This window comes from Natator depressus, chromosome 5 (assembly GCF_965152275.1).
Source record: "Natator depressus isolate rNatDep1 chromosome 5, rNatDep2.hap1, whole genome shotgun sequence".
NCBI lineage: Eukaryota > Metazoa > Chordata > Testudines > Cheloniidae > Natator > Natator depressus.
Window position 1 is genome coordinate 50161603 of NC_134238.1, and position 21293 is coordinate 50182895.

Sequence of the window (21293 nt, forward strand, 5' to 3'; positions counted from 1 at the left end):
ACACTGACTCACTTGCCAGGAGTCCTTCCCAGTTAGTGACAGCCACTCACACTGTATCTGTTCCCTTGTGGATATACGTGCCCTCTGCACTTGTTTTAAGAGCCACTCCAGGTTAGAGAGATGTTAAATGATGAAGTGCTCCATTTGTCTAGCTTTAAGTTCAAGCACAGAAATGGTCCCTGTACAGCAGCCTCCAAGTCACCCCAGTGTCTCGTCAGCCCTGTCCAGTAGACCTACAAGTGACGGAAAGACTTTCATCAAGAATACTAAATCTCCTCAGCAAGAGATCTGCTGTGATGGAGACCCCACACTCCTTAAAGCTTCTAGAGAGGTTTGAACAGTTTTGGTACAGAAAGCTTTAAATCAAAGTCCTCAAGCTCATCTAAATCATACGGTACTCACCAATTGGTACCAAAGTCTTCAGTATGAACAAATATGAACAAGTATCAAAGTATGAACAAGATACTAGAGACTCTATGGGCTCTGCATTGAAGAAATCAGTACTACCTGTAACATCTACTACTTTGGTGCTTCGATTGGTAGTCCAGCAGATGTTGCAGTTCTCCCTGCACCATTCTCAGTATTGCAGGCCACTGCAATCCAGGTTCATCAGGTTCCCATGCAACTGCACCCAGTACCGCAGGAGTTCAGGTTTTCCAAGGCTATGTTTGTCTCCGATGAACCTGTGTCTCCTTGTGATAAATGAAGCGGGGGGAAAGAGGGAGCTCCCTTTTATGGACACTCAAACAGCCAGTTAGCTATAAAATCCCTCTTAGTAGTTGTTCTCTGCTTGCTTTACCTGTAAAAGGTTAAAAAGTCCACAGGTAAAAGGAAAGGAGTGGGCGCCAGACCAAAAAAGCCAGTGGGAAGGTTAGAACTTTCTAAAATTGGGAAAAACTTCCCTTTGTCTGTTCCATTGTTCTCCAGAGGGAGGGGACAGAGCAGAGACAGAGCTGGGACTATGCAGTAAAAAGATTGTCAGGTATGGAAATCATCAGATCATACCTAAAACCTCGTCATAATCAGAAAATGTCTAGAAAGCCGGGATTAGGTTTATTTCTGTTTGTTTCTTATTGGCTTGTGGACTTCTCTGTGCTAACCCCAAATGCTTTTTGTTTTGCTTGTAATCTTTAAGCTGGACCTCAAGAAGGTTATTCTTGATGTTTAATTTTTGTAAGTGGGTTTTTTAAATCTAGCAAAAGCCTAAATTCTGGATGTATTTTCTTTCTTTTTGTTTTTAATAAAATTTACCCTTTTTAAGAACAGGATTGGATTTTTGGTGTCCTAAGAGATTTGTGCATATGTTTAATTAGCTGGGGACAACAGCTAATTTTCTTTTTCTTTCTCGGCTCTTCCCTGGACGGGGGGCGTGAAAGGGCTTGAGGGTATCCCACAGGAAAGAATTCCCAAGTGTGCCTACCTGGGTTCCCAGGGGTTTTGCATTTGGGTGGTGGCAGCATCTGTCCATCCAAGGTCAGAGAGAAGAAAGTCAAGGAAAGTGTGGGCCCCTTACTGAATGAGGGAGGCAACCAAGTGACAGAGGATGTGGAAAAAGCTAATGTACTCAATGCTTTTTTTGCCTCTGTCTTCACGAACAAGGTCAGCTCCCAGACTGCTGCATTGGGCAGCACAGCATGGGGAGGAGGTGACCAGCCCTCTCTGGAGAAGGAAGTGGTTCGGGACTATTTAGAAAAGCTGGACGTGCACAAGTCCATGGGGCCGGAAGCGTTGCATCCGAGAGTGCTAAAGGAGTTGGCGGATGTGATTGCAGAGCCATTGGCCATTATCTTTGAAAACTCATGGCGATCGGGGGAAGTCCCGGACGACTGGAAAAAGGCTAATGTAGTACCCATCTTTAAAAAAGGGAAGAAAAAGGATCCTGGGAACTACAGGCCAGTCAGCCTCACCTCAGTCCCTGGAAAAATCATGGAGCAGGTCCTCAAGGAATCAATACTGAAGCACTTAGAGGAGAGGAAAGTGATCAGGAACAGTAAGCATGGATTCACCAAGGGCAAGTCATGCTTGACTAATCTAATTGCCTTCTATGACGAGATAACTGGCTCTGTGGATGAAGGGAAAGCAGTGGACGTGTTGTTCCTTGACTTTAGCAAAGCTTTTGACACGGTCTCCCACAGTATTCTTGCCAGCAAGTTAAAGAAGTATGGGCTGGATGAATGGACTATAAGGTGGAGATTGTCGGGCTCAACGGGTAGTGATCAATGGCTCCATGTCTAGTTGGCAGCCGGTATCAAGTGGAGTGCCCCAAGGGTTGGTCCTCAGGCCGGTTTTGTTCAATATCTTCATAAATGATCTGGAGGATGGTGTGGATTGCACCCTCAGCAAGTTTGCAGATGACACTAAACTGGGAGGAGAGGTAGATACGCTGAAGGGGAGGGATAGGATACAGAGGGACCTAGACAAATTGGAGGATTAGGCCAAAAGAAATCTGATGAGGTTCAACAAGGACAAGTGCAGAGTCCTGCACTTAAGACGGAAGAATCCAATGCACCGCTACAGACTAAGGACCGAATGGCTCGGCAGCAGTTCTGCAGAAAAGGACCGAGGGGTTACAGTGGACGAGAAGCTGGATATGAGTCAACAGTTTACCCTTGTTGCCAAGAAGGCCAGTGGCATTTTGGGCTGTATAAGTAGGGGCATTGCCAGCAGATCGAGGGACGTGATCGTTCCCCTCTATTCGACACTGGTGAGGCCTCATCTGGAGTACTGCGTCCAGTTTTTGGGCCCCACACTACAAGAAGGATGTGGAAAAATTGGAAAAAGTCCAGCGGAGGGCAACAAAAATGATTAGGGGACTGGAACACACGAGTCATGAGGAGAGGCTGAGGGAACTGGGGATGTTTAGTCTACAGAAGAGAAGAATGAGGGGGGATTTGATAGCTGCTTTCAGCTACCTGAAAGGGGGTTCCAAGGAGGATGGCTCTAGACTGTTCTCAATGGTAGCAGATGACAGAACGAGGAGTAATGGTCTCAAGTTGCAGTGGGGGAGACTTAGGTTGGATATCAGGAAAAAAATTTTCACTAGGAGGGTGGTGAAACACTGGAATGTGTTACCTAGGGAGGTGGTGGAATCTCCTTCCTTAGAAGTTTTTAAGGTCAAGCTTGACAAAGCCCTGGCTGGGATGATTTAATTGGGGATCGGTCCTGCTTTGAGCAGGGGGTTGGACTAGATGACCTCCTGAGTTCCCTTTCAACCCTGATATTCTATGATTCTGTAAGTTGTAACCTTGGGAGTTTAATACAAGTCTGGAGTGGCCAGTATTAATTTTTAAAATCCTTGCGGGCCCCCACCTTCTGTACTCCAAGTGCCAGAGTGCGGAATCAGCCTTGACACTCCTTTATTGAGCTCAGTTAGACTCCTGCTACCATGATCTCCACTGTATCCAATACCTTGCTGATACCACATGATTCCTTGGTACCCATGCATTCAGAGAAGCTAACCATTGCTCCTCCATTAGACTATGCAAAGAGTTCTCCAGATCCTCAAGTTTCTATTCAGGGCTCTTATGATTACATGCCTAAACCAGCTTCTCCTGAAGCTGCTCCACTGAAGGATACTTCCAGTCTTGTGCAACCTCAATCTGCTCAGTAACCACCTTAGTATGATCAGTCCCTTATGCTCTCCTCTCCTCGTGGCCATATTAGGACCTTGAGCTGTCTATTGACAACAGTTCTCCATGGTACCCCGCACTTGCAGGGAATGCTAGGGACAGCGCTCCCTAATTCTCTCAATTTTCATATAGCAGTCTCCACCACAGGAGGGGACGTCTGAGGAGCAAGAAAGGTGAGATGATAAAGAGGCTACCCCTCAGACAACTAGTTCATCATCCTCCCGAGATGAAGTTGTTAGGCCCTCTCCATCTAGTGCTGATGACTTCAAACATTAGGAATTGATGAAAAGAGTGGCAGATAACTTTTGAAAAGTGTTACAAGAAGTGCAAGAGACTCAGTATAAACTGCTGGACATTCTTCACACGCCATCTTTAGCATATGTTGCTCTTCCTATATACAAGGAGATGTTAGAACCTGCCAAGAACAATTTGGCAAACTCCTGCCACCACTGCATTCCCCGCCCCCATCTTTTTTATTAAAAAAAAAAAAAAAAAAAAGTACCATGTTCCAGCTAGGGATTCAGAATTTTTATTTGCCAATCCTGTCCCTAATTCCTTAGTTGTCGATGCAGTAAATAAATATTCAACAGACAATGCAATTTGAAGGCTACCCTGTCTGATAAAGATTCAAAGCACTTAGATATCTTTCGTCACAAGAGTTACTCACCTGCCACTCTGCATTTCAGAATTGCTAATTACCAGGCAATTCTTGCAAAATATAATCACATTAGCTATTTAGAATTAATTCCTTCAGGAAGATCTCCCATCAGAGCATAGGGAACTATTTCAGGCCCTCATCACAGAGGAACAGCTTCTGGCAAGGATAACTCTCAATACAGCCCCCCATTTCATCGGCACAGCTGAAGTCATGAGCTGAGCCACATGGCTGCAGTCTGTAGGATTAAAGCGTGAAATCCAAAACACTGTAGAAGACATCCCCTTTGATAGTCTTAAATTATTCAGGTTTCAGACTAGCAGCTGTGTTAGTCTGTATCCGCAAAAACAACAGGAGTACTTGTGGCACCTTAGAGACTAACAAATTTATTAGAGCATAAGCTTTCGTGGGCTGCAGCCCACTTCATCGGATGCATAGAATGGAACATATAGTAAGAAGAGATAGATATACCTTCTGTGTGTGTGTGTGTGTATATGTATATGTGTGTGTGTGTGTGTGTATATATATAAATAATACTGTTTTTGAAGCTTTTCTGTTGCCACCCTTAAGTCTTTTACTGAGTGGCCAGAGAGATTGAAGTGTTCTCCTACCGGTTTTTGAATGTTATGATTCCTGATGTCAGATTTGTGTCCATTTATTCTTTGGCCAAACCGGACAGTCTCTACACAAATGTACATGGCAGAGGGGCATTGCTGGCACACAATGGCATATATCACATTGGTAGATGTGCAGGTGAACGAGCCCCTGATGGTGTGGCTAATGTGATTAGGTCCTATGATGGTGTCACTTGAATAAATATGTGGACAGAGTTGGCTTCGGGCTTTGTTGCAAGGATAGGTTCCTGGGTTAGTGTGTTTGTGTGGCTGCTGAAGAGTATTTGTTTCAGGTTGGGGGGCTGTCTCTAAGCAAGGACTGGCCTGTCTCCCAAGATCTGTGACAGTGAGGGATCATTTTTCAGGAAAGGTTATAGATCTCTGCTGATGCGCTGGAGAGGTTTTAGTTGGGGGCTGAAGGTGACGGCTACTTGCGTTCTGTTATTTTCTTTGTTGGGCATGTCCCGTAGTAGGTGACTTCTGGGTAGTCTTCTGGCTCTGTCAATCTGTTTCTTCACTTCAGCAGGTGGGCATTGTAGTTGTAAGAATGCTTGATAGAGATCTTGTAGGTGTTTGTCTCTGTCTGAGGGATTGGAGCAAATGCGGTTGTATCTTATTCAGCAACTCCATGGATGAGTCTCTGCATTTGCTGAAGGACTGTAAGGCAAACTTTCATTTGCTGGGCATATGTACACCTGCAAGCGAGGAGATTTAATGGGTCTCAGATAGCAGAGAGGTCCCACGCAGTCAGTTCTTGTCTGAGTGATTATGCACAAGTATGTTCCACAGTAGGTGTGTGTGAGCCCTGTGCACTCGAGTCAGACTTTTGCCTGCAGTAGCACTAGGCAGCATGTGTGCCTGCTCTCCGACAAGAGCGTAATGCTTGTATCTGCCACCTCCCACTCTGTTTCTTCTTCCCACCTGCATGTGACACATAGTTTATTATAGTTTAGTAATTTCCTGGAGAATTTTATTATGAAAAAATCCCTGTGTTTTAAACAAACTATAACTATATGCACTAAAGCTATAAAAAACTGGCTAATTGAAGCAAATTCTAAGGGAGATCCAACTCAAATTCTATGGGGAGATCAACATGAGACAAAGCATCATAGTCATGCTGGTGCAATAAAGATTAAGACAATATTGGTTCACGGACATACACCAGCTTTCCATCCAGTCGCTGATAACTTTACTGTTAATCGATCTCCTGTCTCAGAATGAGAGCAAGTTACTGCATCTCAACCTCAACTCTCCATTTTACAGCATGGAAGATTGCTGGCTCAATACTTATGAGCAATTGTGCTTCTGAGAGGTTCAGACCATCTTTGTGTGCAGCAGAAAAGAATCCACTAGAGCCTCATATGGAGTGAAGTGGAAAAGATTATAGGTTTGGACACAGTCTTAGCATTTATCACCTCATCACATGGAGAATACACATATGCTGTACTACCTTTTATACCTAAAATCATCAGGCCTTTCAATTAGTTCTGTGGGAGTTCTCCAGACTTCTGTTTCTGCACTAAATCTACCAGTAGACAGATTTTTCCATCTTTTCTCATTCTCTCATTTCTCAATTTCTCCAAGGCCTCATGACCATTTACTTTCCTGTGTCTGCTCCTGTACCTGTATGGGATTTAAATCTAGTCCTCTTCAAAATCATAGGGACACCTTTTTTGAGCCTATGGCTACAATTTAATTGTCATTATAATTTATGCAGATGGCATTTTTGGAGGCTATTCACTTCCGCAAGCAGGGTTTCAGAATTTCAGGCTCTCCTGACTGGCTCTCCTTTCATGGTCTTCCATAAGGATATGGTTCCCCTTAGGCATAAATTTAGGGATTGGCCTAAGGTAGTGTCAGTTTTCTATCTAAACCAAACAATTAATATTCCAGTATTTTTCCTGAAACTTCATTCATCTAAAGCTGAGAAAACACTTCATACCTTGGGTGTTTGTGAAGCCCAGGCATTCTGTCTGGACAGCAAAAAATACTTCTCGCCCCCTGGCTTCTTGTAGCCTGTGCTGTGAGAATTAAAGGTCAATCTCTGTCAATTCAGTGAATCTCACACTGGATTTCTGATTGCATTAAGCTCTTCTATAATGTTGCTTAAGTCTCTTCTACACTGAGAATAATGGTTCACTCACTCCACTTCATTAGTTTTTCTGAGCAATGTTCCAGTAACTGATATATGCAAGGCAGTGACATGGTCCTCTGTGTATATCTTTTCCACTCATGATGTGGCTTTGGCAAGTCAGTGTTACAGTCTCTAGCTTAGATGATCCAAAGTCACTCCACCTGTAAGGGAGCTGCTGATGAGCCATCTACAGTGGAATGTATATGTGCACAATCACTCAAAAGAGAGAGAATGGTTACTTATCCACACAGTAGGGTGACCAGATAGTAAGTGTGAAAAATTGGGATGGGATGGGGGCTAATAGGCGTCTATATAAGAGAGAGCCCCAAATATCGGGACTGTCCCTATAAAACTGGGGCATCTGGTCACCCTACCACACAGTAATTGTTGTTCTTTGAGACTTTTTGCTTCTATATCTTCCACGACCTCCCTCCCCACTAGTTTGGACATGTGAAAGACTGGAGAGGGAGGGGGCAGACGTGCCCCTTTTATGCCCTTGCCTGAGAGCATGAGGAGAGTAGGGGTGCAGACATTGCCTATGCCTAGTAGTAGTTCTGGCAAAAGTCTTCTACTGTAGTACACTGGGAGCACATACATCTACAGTGGAATATATAAGTGCACAACTCACCTTGAACAACAGTTAGTGTACAGGCAAGCAATCGTTTTTTCTCCACCTACCATAGAGCATCTGAGCCACCTAAAGAGAAACCCAGAATGCAGAGGGGAAAGTTGTCACTGCTACACTTGGATGGACGCAGTAGCCATCATCTATGAAGTGTTCATTTTGACACCTCAGCCAAGGGCCACAAACACTCCCACAATCTGGGTCTGCTGTTGTATCATCCTGCCCTTTCCATCCTCCCATCTTTTGGGGATAGTCTCTCCTATTTCTGCATCTCATGGGACCACATTATCTCTGACAGATAGATCTTGGAGTTTATAACATCCATTTCCACTCCATCACTCCCTCTTATCTCATCCCTTTTCAGGCACCCATCTCATGAGCCTTTCCTCAGACAAGAATTTTTCTTCCTCCTCTGCATAGGAGCTATGGAACCAGTTCCCACTTAGTATAGAGGATGGGGATTTTATTCCAGATACTTTCTGGTTCCCCCCCAAAAAGGGCAGGTGGAGGCCAACTCTAGATCTCAGGATGTTGTTTACCTTTATCAAGGTACAAAAATTCAAGATGGTAACACTTGCAGCTATTTCACCCCGGATCTGAATAACCTTTGCAACCCTTGTCATTTAAGATGCATACTTCCATGCCATGATAAAATCCCCTCTCTCTAGAGATTCCTATGCTTTTACATAGATCAGGACTGCTATCTACACCGAGTCCTCTCTTTTGGACTCCCGGAGTGTTTATGAAAGTTATGGCGGTCGTTGCCACACAGCTTCACCAATGGGGAATAATCTTCAGTTATCTTGACTGGCTTCTCAAGGCATATTCCTATACTGAAATTCAAACTGCTGTAAAGAAGGCTTTGTCTCTCCCACACACTCAACCCTCAGCTCAATACTGCCAGGTCCTCCCTCTTATCTCTATAGGGGCCATTCTCCATGTCACAATGTCCAGAGCCTACCTACAAGAGGACAGATTTTTCACTCTGACCGGCTTAATTGCGTAAGTTCAAGTGAACCTATGGGTCACTGCCAGATCATGCCTACAGCTCCTCAGGCATATGGCAGCATGTACCTTCATCATGCTACACATCCACTTACACCTGTGCTGCTTCCAAGACAGGATCAGGACAGTTTATACCCCCAACAGAAACAGTCTGAACATGATGCTCTCTAGTCCCAAATGTGGGCTAGTCTCCCTCAACTCGTGGAAGAATCCACACAAGGTATGCTCAAGAGTACCCTTCAACCATCCCTCACACTGTCACAATAGTTTTGAACATATTTTTTCTAAGATGGCAAACTTATCCACAAGATCACAGTATGCTGGGCAGATGGTCCATCCAGGAGTCTACCCTACATATCAACATTCAGGAGCTCAGGGGGCGTGAGATAAACTTGCCACCACCTTCTCCCCATGATAAAATGCCCAGTTGTCCATGTAATGACAGACAACCAGGCCAGTATATACTACATAAATTGACAGGGGGAACAAGATCCTATTCCCTCTTCTGAAAGGCAATCAGGTTATGGAATGGTGCACAGTCCACTGAATCCTCATCTCAGCAGTTTGCCTAGCTTTCAAAACACCCTAAATGACTGACTCATTAATACTTCAGTCAAGATCAAGACTGGGAACTTGACAGATCCACACTCAGACAGGTATTCCTTACCTGGGGTCTTCTGAACATTGGAGACCTTTTTACCATCACTGCCAACCAGAAATGTATGAAATTCAGCTCCCGGGGAGGCCTTAGTTGCCTTTCTCTGGGGGATGCCTTTCTCTTCTCTTGGTTGAAGAATCTTCTCCAACACTGCTAATCATCAGGATTTCTAAATAAAATCAAACAGGACAAAACCATGGTACTCTTGCACCATTCTGGCCAAGACAGGTGTGATTTCCTTACTAGCTTCACCTCTCCTGTCAGCCAGCCATCAGTCTCCTGCTGATGCCCAGTCTTCTGACTCAGGCTTTGGGGAATGTTTGTCATCCCAGCCTGAACACTATGGCTCAAGGCTTGATTCCTAGATGGCTCTCGGATCTAGAATTCTCCTGTTCCAGAGAGATTCAAAAAGTCCTAGTGAACACCAGAAAATAATCTGCTAGGAAAACTTACCTTGGGAAATAGAAAAAATTTCATCACTGGTGCACTTACTATCCCCTGTCAACTGTTCCATCCTGGAGGCTCTGGAGTATCTTTGTTCGCTGAAGAAAGGAAGTCTCTCTTTGAGCCCCATTAAGGTCCACCTACTGGCCATCACACCATTTCATTCTCATAGACTCCTTGATACTAAGGTCAGAAGGGACCATTATGATCATCTAGTCTGACCTCCTGCACAATGCAGGCCACAGAATCTCACCTACCCACTCCTGCAATAAACCTCTGACCTATGTCTGAGCTATTGAAGTCCTCAAATCATGGTTTAAAGAGTTCTCCTGTGGAAGGTTTCTTGGTATTTGCTCATCCTGCTACTTCCAAATTCCCATCTATTGAATCTTTTCCTGAATGTCTGAGAATCACCCCACACTTGGGATTTGAACTTAGTTCTTAATTCTCTGATGAAACCTCTCTATGGGAAACTTGCTACTTGTACGCTTTTAAACTTTCCATGAAAACTGTCTTTCTAGTGGCAATTATCTCAGCTTGAAGAGTTGCTGAATTAGGAGGTTGGTTTAAGTCAGTGGTACTCAACCATGGTACGTAGAGGTCTTCCAGCGGGCGGAGGGTACATCAACTCATTTAGATCTTTGCCTAGTTTTACAAGAGGCTACATTAAAAGGACTATCGAAGTCAGTACAAACTAAAATTTTATACAGACAAGGACTTGTTTATGCTATTCTATATACTATACACTGAAATGTAAGTACAATATTTTTATTCCAATTAATTTATTTTCTAATTATATGGTAAAAAGGAGAAAATTAGCATTTTTTCAGTAATGGCTGTGACACTTTTGTGTGTTTGTCTGATTTTGTGAGCAAATAGTTTTTAAGTTAGTTATAACGTGGGGGTACACAAGACAACTCAGACTCCTGAAAGGGATACAGTAGTCTGGAAAGGTTGAGAGCCACCGTATTAAGCTCTATTACGCTGTTGTCTTCAGGGACACGGTATCCTTCTGACCACATCAGTGATTCCTACCCAGAGTGATATGGAAGTCAGAGACCAATCAGGCTATTCATCTGCTAGTTTTCCACCCTAGACCCCATCAGACTAGGTGAATGCTGCTCTTCACACCTTAGATGTTAGGAGATCACTAGCCTATTATTTGGACAGGATTAAACCTTTTAGAGCCTCCCCAAGACTCTATCTACAGTGGACAGAGCTAAGGGAACACCAGTGTCCACACAGAGACTAAGTGGATTTCTAGCTGCATGCTCTCCTGCTATGCAGTTGCTAATGGGACATACCCACCTAGGGTCATAGCCCACTTGACAGATCTCAGTGCACATCTGTTGCCCTATTTCAGTGGTCCCCAAACTTTTTACCTTGTGCCCCCTCCTTTACTTCTGTCCAAGCCCTGGAGCTGGGAGTGGGGCTCCGGGAGGGATGCAGACAGGGGTAAGGAAGCTGGGGCTGGAAGCCAGGCCCCAGCCCTGCCCCCTGAACATTCCTGGGGCAGGGGGAATGCACATCACAGATTGGGGACCTCTGTGCTACTGAATGATGTTCCTATTGTGGAAATTGGCAACGCTGCTACATGGGCCTTTGTTCACATCTCCTCAAGGCACTATGCCTTGGTGCATGTCTCTCAAGCAACTGTCAGAGCGCCTGCAATGGAAATAGTGGGGACTGGAGTGACTGGGATCCAGCCAGGGAGCTCAGGATCAGCTCAGAAGCAAGACCTGGAGGGGCTGGAACAGGCAGGAATCCCCAGGACCCTCTTTCCTAGCCTGGAACTGGCTGCACCACCCCAGCCAAGTCTTGTACCTCCCCTCACTGCCCCCATTCCCATTCGAATGGAGCTTCTGCCCCCATCCATGCTACCTTTTCATTCTGTAAAGTTCTAGGACCAAGTTCTAAAGTTCCCACCTCATTCAGAGGGTTCTGTATGGGCGTCATGTCAAGTGAAGCACCCATAAGGACACTACTCAAAGGGAGAGTGGTTACTTACTTTGTACTGTAATGGTTTTTTTGTTTGTGATTTGTGTTCCTGTGGGTGCTCTATTACTGCCCTCCTTTCCCTCTGCTTCAGAATTTCATCTCCATGGGACTGTAGTAGAGAAGGAAGTGAGGCTGGTTTATCTGTTGTAGCCCTCTGTATCCTCCGTATGGGTCACAATAATTGCTAAAGCACCTGTGCTCCCTGAATGAGCACTGCTGCTGAAAATCACTGTTTGAAGGCTCATGTACACCTCATGTGGAGCACCCATAGGGGGACACCTCTCAAAGAATTCCAGTTACTGTACAAGGTTAGTCACCTTTCCATAGGTATTTTTCTCAACTTTTCTAGAAAGTTGTTTTGTTTTATAGAGAGAACTAACTTTAATAGAAGTGATGGCTTCTCCTAGAAACATAAATATAACTAATTTGTCTTTGCATACAACTTTCCAAACAAAGAAATGTCCATCTATGCCATGGTCAGAATAGGATTTGGATAGATAAGTTTCCTTAGATGAACGAGTTTTGATATGGAAAAGAGGTCCAGCAACCTCCTCTACTGCATGCTGAAAGAATATTTAAGATAGCGTTTCAGTAATACTGCACCGATGCATCCGTATAGCAATGCATCGATGCATAGCAATGCATCAATAGCAATGCATCCGATGAAGTGAGCTGTAGCTCACGAAAGCTCATGCTCAAATAAACTGGTTAGTCTCTAAGGTGCCACAAGTACTCCTTTTCTTTTTTCTTATTTACTACTAGCTCTACTACTGAAGGCCTCTGACGGGCAAAAGAAAAATTGTCAAAAAACTCAAGGAATGGTTCCAACAAAATTAGGAAGTTACAGAAAAAATAACGCATCAATTATGTACCCAACAAAACTAGACAACACAAATAAATGGTTTAGTTACTATTTATTCAATAATCAAAGTACACATGTCCATAAAACAGTCCATGTGCAATTTTTTAAATAATGTTTGATAAGTTGTCAATTTTCCTCCTTTTAATAACTGCTCCAGAAACAACAGTCTCTCTAAAACATTTAGGCTTACACCTTACAGTAGCGCTTTGACTCTGATTCTATGACTGCATATTTCTTTACATTAAAGCGTTCATTATAATTGTTTTACTTCTGTTTACATTATGTTTTGTAAAGGTGTTAAAACTCCCTGATATAAAAAGCTTGTGCCAATTTCTACAGTTCCTTTACTGACTGCATTCACCTTAGCTTGTCAAGGAGAGGCGTGGAACGTGGTTTCCCATTTATTCTGAAGGTTTCAGTTTGGGCATTAAACCAGGCTCTGTGCTGCTTGTTTAAAAATGTAAAAATACGTGGAAAAGTTTTTTAGGGCCAAGTGGTGACCCCCTTTTAATGTAATTCTAGGCTCAGGGCTCGTGCCCTGTAACCGTTTTTTAACAAGTGTAAGGGCCGGAGCGGGCAGCGCTACCTCTACCCGCCGCAGCACGAAGCGGACACGTCCCCTCGGAAGGGGACAGGGCGGCTCACTGAACGCTGCCCAGTGATGCAGCCGCCACAGCTCCCTGCGGTGACGTAGGGGAGCGATAGCAGCACGCCCGGGGTTTATGGTGACTCGTTAATATCTTCCCCCTGAATTGACATTTCGGGGGCTCTGGGGTATTAATCCGTCTTCCTGCCCATCACCCGGTTGCCACGGACCTGGCCCAGCCGCACCTGTCCCTCCACACGCCGGCGGGGCCTCTCCCGGCCTTGCCCAACCGCGCGGCTGCTGGGCGGGCCGCAGTGTGCCCAACTGGGCCCTCAGCGGGGTTTCCGGCCCTGGCACCTGGGAAGGAAGCAGCAAGAACTAGGAACTAGTTCTTCCGCGGAGCAAGACGGCTTCCGTCCGCACAGTCCGTCACGAGACGCTGTGCTGCCTTACAGGAGCAACCGCTGTTCCGAGGGGAATGCCGGATCCTTGCGCCCCGAGGCCCAGGCCGAATCGAGTCCCGGCCACAGGAGGCGGGGCTAAGCCGGCAGGACTCCAGGCGCCTGCGCCCAGCCATGGAGCGGGAGCTCGGTAAGAGCCGCGTGACCCCCTGCTGGGTGGGCTGCGGTACCGGAGCTGTGGTGAACCAACCGCGGCTCGGCTCAGCCCGAGGGCGAGGAGGCTTGGCTGGGGTTAGGGCGAGGGAGTGGTGCAGCCGCCGGAGGCATCGTCTGAGCCCAGCTCCGCGCCCTGCCTGCCCTCCCAGACGCCCCGTCACACGCTCGTCCCCAACCGGCCTCCCGGAGGCGTCGTCAGCGCCGGTGCCCGGCCCCTCGGCGCTCGCTGCGTGCGTTGCTCTGGGGGGCGGCGCTAGCCCCGCTTCCCTGGCAAACCAACCCCCTTCCCAAGTCTCCCGGAGAAGGAAGCCGCCTGGCGCGCGGGCAAGAGGCTCTGCCTAGGGGCGCTGGCTTTGGGGGTATGGCCTGGCCGGGAGGACGCAAGTTGCAGGGCGTCTGGACAGAAAACCGACCCCTACCCCCAGACTAAATGGTGGGGAAAACCCGCCGGAACCGGAGAATATAAGTGAGGCGAGAGAGGCTTCAAATTTCTGCTTCGTGACGCTAGTGGCGTTTGTGACATGACGTCATGAATCCGAGGGTGTTTGCGTCACGTCGCCCACGGAGCAGGATAAGCAACCCGCGGCCCACGCGACGAGCGGAAAAAACGCGCGGGTCGCGTGAAAGTGGGGCGGAAACGTTCCTGCATCCGCCATGGGCTGTCTTGTCTTATTTAGGGAGCTGCCCCTTCGCTCCCTACGCCGACCTCTCTACTTCGCGTCTCAGACCCTCGCAAAAAGCCTGCAATCCTCTGCTGCTAGGGGCCCTCCTGCCTGTGTCTGTCCAGGAGCATAGATCCTGGAGTGTGAGAGGGCTCTTGATAATTTTCCTTATAGTTCCTAGGCCTTGGGATGCTCCTGGCAAGCCCCATATGGCTACCCTTCTAAGGTTTTTAAAAGGTGTATGTTAATGAACCTCTCCTCCAGCCAACCTCAAGAAGGGTAACACCCCCCCCTCACCCCCCAAGTTTTCTTTGCTCTCCATTTCCATGCTATGACTAGCTAAACTAAAGAAATTTTCTTACTGAATTTTTGTGGAGGTGAAGTAAAGTCGCAGGTAACTCAGCAGTGTGAGTGTGGCTTACCTTGCATAAATATGGAGATCTGAAGAAAATATAAAATCAGGAACTGCAGCGTCAAGATTGCAGTTCTCAAACAAGGCACCCAAACTATCTGACTCATGCAACAGTCCAATCTTATTAATGATCAGAAAAACTAGAATGTCTTAATAGTACAATGGTGTGCTGCTTTACAGCCTTGTTTACACAGGACACACAAAAGGATTCTATGAATTCGTGCTTAAGGCAGAAGGCATTGAATGGAGGCAGTCATCTCTCATTCCTCTTTAAGGGTAGAGCCAACCAATTATCCAAGTGTCATTAGACAAAGTTAGCATCTTACTTTCACAGACATCATCCCCTAATCATATTAGAACAGTTTAGTGAAAAAAGCAACAGTTAGTGTGCTGGCAAATCATCACACTTAGTATCTAAGATCTATATATGTAGAGTCCTGCATGGATACAAAATTTGTATCTGCATCTGCAAAAATGGTCCATGGATATAAAGCAGTTATCCACAGATTTGCGGGGCTCTAGATACAAAATTTGGGTCCGCATCTGATCCACAAAAATGGTCTGTGGATATAAAATGGATATCCATGATTTGCAGGGCTCTCTATATATGACACAAATTAAAAAATGAGCATTCTTTGTTGCAGTTTTGATAGTAGATATACATCAGGAAGATGGTGGGCTGGTATATCCGGGGCAAAATGAAAATAGTTTTGGTGCCTTATTTGAGAAATGCAACTAAACTCTACATCAGGTGGTTTGTTGTTTTTAAAAACTCTCACTCTTGAAAGATAATATGCCCTCAGCCTGGGAGACTGCAGCCTTAAGCTGAAAAGAGTTTTCTGTGTTTATCAGATTTTTGTTTCCTGCTGAATCAACAGGGAATTTGTATGGGAAGTAGAGCCCTATATGGGATTAGTGTAGAGCCCTGCAGTGGGACCCTCTGGCATAACAGTGGTAGTGGAATTAAAAATAGTCCCACGCAGAGGTCTAATGGGAAGTACATTGTAACAATGGGACAACAATCAGAATTTACTACCTGATGTTTCCAGGGTGATGCCAGAAGAATAGATTAACACAGTTCAGATGAATGAAAGGAAGATGCCATAATAGTGAGGGTCATAAAGGCAACTGAAGCACCTATAAAACCAGGGAGATTTTATAGTTACACTTAAAATCTCTGTAGTGCTGCACCTATTATACCATCATTTTCCTGCCAACGGAAGGTAGAAGAAGAGACTACAACAGATGAGAGAGGATTATAGTATTATGGATAAATGGGAATTTTGGTTTCAATAGCAATTTTTTCCCCTCAGTCTCTTTTTCCCCCCTCTCTCTACATTTTAGTCCCTCTCTCACTTCCTCCCTATAACAAACTGGCAGTGTTTACTGAAACACTTTGTCACAGTTCAGGGCAACTTGTGTTTCACAGTTGTGTTTGCAACTTGTGTTTGCAACTTGTGTTTCACAGTTCAGGGCAACTTAGTGGTTCAGCAAGGGCACTATTTTCAGGCTTCTAGCTCCCTAGCTGTTGCCTTTCTTGGGCGGAAACTGCATCTCTCTCCCTCCTGACCAGGATATTGCACAGTTCCCTGACTATACTGTGATTTTCCCAGCAATAGACAGACTGCATAAGTAGGTCTGCCTCACTTCTCAGAGATGGTACTGTAGTATGATTGCCACAGTCATAAGTAAGGCTCAGTGTTTGTCAGGGAAGTCACGGATTCTGTGACTTTCCGTGACTTCTGCAGCGGCCCATGTGGCTGGCCTGGGAGCCACCTGAGCAGCTCAGGCAGCCCCTGGGCCAGTCACACCAGCTGCTGCTGGAGCAGTCTTGGGCCCCCCCACCTCCCAGCAGCAGGAGTTTGGGGCTCAGGATTGGGGTGTAGGGTGGTGCTCACTGGGGGGAGGGGAGGGGCTCCCTAGAAGGGCAACAGAAACTCCCCTCCCTCAGCTCCTAGCTCCATGTGCTGCCTCCGCCTGCAGGCACTGCCCCCGCAGCTCTCATTGGCTGCGGTTTCCAGCCAATGGGAACTGCAGAACTGGGGCTTGGGGCGGAGCGGAAGCAGCACATGGAGCTAAGAGCTGGAGGTCGCTGCTTCCCAGGAGCTGGGTAAGGAGCCTGCCCCAGCCTTCCCGAGCACCTGTAATGCCCCCTTTGGCCGCGACCCGCCCTGAGTACCCGTGGCAGCCCAAGAGCCCCTCCCACCAAGTTTTAGTCAGGGGTATATAGTAAAAGTCATGGACAGGTAACAGGCCATGAATTTTTGTTTACTGCCAATGACCTGTTCATGACTTTTACTAAAAATACCTGTGACTAAAACATAGCCTTAGTCATAAATTACCCACAGCTGTTTCTAAGCAAGCAGTTTTAGTCTTAAGATAGCAAGCATTACAGAGAAAACGTATCAAAAATAATAAAATAATCTATACAGATGCTAATAAGTTTACCAGAGATCACCCTCTCACTTCAACAAGGGCTCTGGTTGGCAATTAGTCCTTCAGACCCTACACAGTGGTGATGGGAACTGTGGTCATAAGTTCATCACAGCTTCAGCTCAGAACAAGCACTTAGTTTTATGGGGCCTCAGTAGGTCAAAATCCTTTCAGTCTTTCCCTAAGGATTGGGGCCTATCTTGGACCAGAAACCCTGTCTGTCACTTAGATCAGAAAGGTGCAACGGAGCCCGTTTAAAACCAGGCTATTTATCCAAAAATCTTTTCTTTGACTGTTGTTCCCTGGAGAATTCAGTTTGAACTAGTATATGTGGACCTTACCGAGGGGGGAGGAGAGTGTTTCTCTGGAGCTGTTACAACCTGAATGAATTTGCCTGATCATCCCCTACTGTTATCCTATTTACTGTTCCATGGAAATACATACAATCCCTCAGTAACACACAGACAATAGCATTTTTAATACAATGGACTCCCAAGATATTAAACTCAATTAAATAAGGTTTGTCCAAGATGTTACTGGATACTATCTGTCATACACCCACTCTTTTTGTTAGTAGCTGCTAATCCTGCTGATTTACTGAGCCGAGGTAGCAAGTTACATGCTACCTTACTGTTTATAAGAGCCATGCAAATTACACCATGAAAAGAAAAGGAGTACTTGTGGCACCTTAGAGACTAACAAATTTATTTGAGCATAAGCTTTCGTGAGCTACAGCTCACTTCATTGTTTATTTGAGCATAAGCTTTTGTGAGCTACAGCTCACTTCATTGGATGAAGTGAGCTGTAGCTCACGAAAGCTTATGCTCAAATAAATTTGTTAGTCTCCAAGGTGCCACAAGTACTCCTTTTTGCGAGCACAGACTAACACCGCTGCTACTCTGAACCATGAAAAGAGAAGATCAAATGTGAGGACTGAATAGTCTTTTGGGAGGAACCTTTGGAACGACCAAGACCAGGAGAAGGTTTTTGTCTTATTTTCTTTGCTAGTAAACTAAATCCCCAGAAAGAAGTTGAATTTGGACTTCATGTAGTCTGCGGATTGTGTTTTTTAAAGCAGGATTGGAAAGGCATCTGCTTAGTCTCTTCTTTTCTGATGTCTTTCTTCCTTTTTCAGTTGCAATGGTAAGAAAGTATTTAAAACTTTTCTTCATATATGCAGTACTTACTTTAAATATTATTGACATAGGAGCTTGGAGTGAAAATGTATTGGATTATTTTCTGAACACTAACCAGATTAAAACCAGAGATGGAGCAGAAATCATCTGGTATCATGCAGCAAACAATAGATCACAAATGAAAGAGGCAATACAAAGTAAGTATTGTATGTGTATTTTGGAAAATGGATCTGTCAATATTGTTTTCACATAAAATATTTTTATGATGCTATAATCTTAGTTTGGTGACATAACATAAGATTAGTGTGTTGCAGAGTCCAAAGTTAATATGTAATTAAATTCCATTTGGATTTGTGGAAAGGATATACTCAGTTTTGTTCTTTTGGGTAAACAATCTTTATTTGTCTCCGAAATGCGTACTTTGATATTTTTACACCCCAAGAAGCACGTCTGCCAAATGCAAGTGATTTGACTGTTATCAAGACTGTTACCCCACATACTGAATTGCTGTCTGCATTTGTAAGGATGTTGAGACTTGGCTATTAAATGTAGAATGTGTCTCTGTTATGACCATAAAAGTTAGTTTAGTTGTGCTGTCACCCATATTGACAAAGCACAAGTATGGATATGGTAATTAATAGTTTTGTTCATTCTGTCACCCAAGTTGTCTTCCTAAGTGGTGTATTCACTGCTGTTGAAGGCACAAAGGTAACAATCTTGCTGGTGAACGCTGCATCCAAAAATAACTTGTATCTTTGTCATGAGCTGAAGTAGCATATACATTTCAAGATGTCATTGATTATGACTATCCACCTGATATTTTTCTGCTTGATTTTTAATAATTGTTAACCAGTTATTTTGTCACACTAAATCAACAACTACTCTCTGTTGTCTTCTCTTAAGCGACCACCCTGTTTTTGTCCCTATCCAGTTTAAGATGTCATTTATTAATAGACCTTGAGTGGAATTTTCAAAGTGCAAACTGGTCAGTCCTCATTGCTCTCAGATAAGCCACTGTCCAGAATTCCACTTATGGATGTGAACAGTGCATTCAGATGAAATCAAATGAAATAAGTCCAATGTTCCTTTTGTGGTATATATCCAAGAAAATCTGACCAAAGTGTAGTTATGTGAATAGTTCCATAATCTTAATATTGAATCCACTCCTGAGTTCACTTGATATCTGCCAACAGTGATTGAAGAATTTTGATTTTGCACGCTTTAATTGAACTTGTGTGAGCTATTCTGTGATACACAGATGCAGATAACTACCCAAAAATGTCACCAAAATCTGTCATTCCCATCAAGATAGAGAATACAAAAACATCTGCCAATAGGCTTCATTTATTTTTCTGGAGCGATGGTGGTGATCTTCTGCTTCTGTCTTAGGTGATAGTGATGACTGTGATCTAGTCATCAGTTACATTTGGAAACATGGAGGTTTGCAAACAGTCTAGGGTTCCAAGGATTTGTGGTCTTACATTAACAGATCATCTTCTTCTATTAATTGCTTTTTAAAATAAAGATTTAAAATATTTTAATGTGAATATATTGGATAATCATTCTTAGAAGCTCTGAACTGTATTTTTTTTTTGTTTTTTTCCTTCATGAAGATTTAATTACCTCAAATTATTAGATTTTGTTTCCAGTGGAATTAATTAGATTTGTGAAGGAATTAGTAAAATAGGTAACTCATCTACTCTGCTGCTTACTGAAAGTAAAGTTATGTCTCATATTATGTCTCAAGTTTTAAAATCTAAGTAACTTAAAATATGTGCATATATGTATTCTAGGTGGGGCTGGTAGGACTACCTATTAAGATTGCCCGACACTTTCCTTTATAAGAGCCTGTTTTCCTTTTCTTATAACTTTGCCATTTTTAACATTTGGGCTGAAGTTGTCCATGCTGGCTATCTGTCTCAGGCTGAATTGTTTTGGAAAGTTTCAGCCAGGATTGTTCAGTCAGTTATGAGAATGGGGCTAAGGAAAGATAAGTTATTTTGGCCATATTAAAAAAATCTGGAGACCTTTTCTTTGAGAAACTCTGGTACACCCATATTTTGGAGAAGAAGCTTGAAATTTGGTAGGGGAATAGCCTTATGAGGGATATGCGTTTTCTGTTCCTGGGTGAAAATCCATGCAAATTTGGTTAAGTTATAAGCCTTTGAAAAACCACAGTTCACACAGGTTTAGTAGAGACTTCTTAAAGTTTAGTAGCTAAAACCTCCTAAAATTCTATCCTCACTGAGTATGTTCCATCCCCTCTAGGTCCTAGTGCTGACCAGACTGCACATGCGCCATACCCACAGAATGACTAAGCATGCTCCATCCCTTCATAGCTCCTGTTTGTGACTGAACTGAGCATGCACTGTCTTCACAGAGCAACTGAGAATGGTCCATCCCCTCGCAACTTTTAGTGTTGACCAGACTGTGTGTACAACAGCCCTACAGGGTGACATTGTACATTCCCCTGGCTACGGAACTCAGAAGGAATTTCCCTGTAATTGCTTCTCCAGCCTGGTGTGGGACTGGGCCCCAGAGCTGAGAACAGGGAGACTGTCTTGCCTATGCTCTCAATGACCCCCATTCTTCTGTTGCCAAGGCAGTGTGAAGGAGGAAGCTGCCTGACTTGTGTACAGAGGGGACAGGAGCAAGACTTGGGGTGAGGGAAAGGAGTAGGTTGGGACAAGGAGCTTGTTGGGACAATTACTGGGGGGCGGGTTGCGGGGGAGACTAGGACTGGGAGCCAGGTGGGGAGAGAGAAACTGGGACTGGATGTTGTTGGGGAGGAGACAGGGACTGGTTGGGCAAGGAGGCTAGGAC

The 21293-nt window shown here is 44.6% G+C and overlaps 1 protein-coding gene across 4 annotated transcripts in view; it reads left to right on the top strand.

Moving 5' to 3' along the window:
• FAM151B (family with sequence similarity 151 member B) overlaps positions 1 to 21293 on the top strand; it is a 41005-nt gene that overhangs the window by 1756 nt on the left and 17956 nt on the right. The window contains exons 1-2 of one of the 4 annotated variants that reach the window (XM_074952786.1): positions 13469 to 13801; positions 18542 to 18667. In XM_074952786.1, the coding sequence (XP_074808887.1) occupies positions 13786 to 13801; positions 18542 to 18667 (142 nt within the window). In that variant the 5' untranslated portion in view covers positions 13469 to 13785. Of the gene's footprint in view, positions 1 to 13468; positions 13802 to 14557; positions 14727 to 18541; positions 18668 to 21293 lie in introns of those variants that run through there. The other 3 variants (XM_074952785.1, XM_074952787.1, XM_074952788.1) reach the window with 3 other exon arrangements.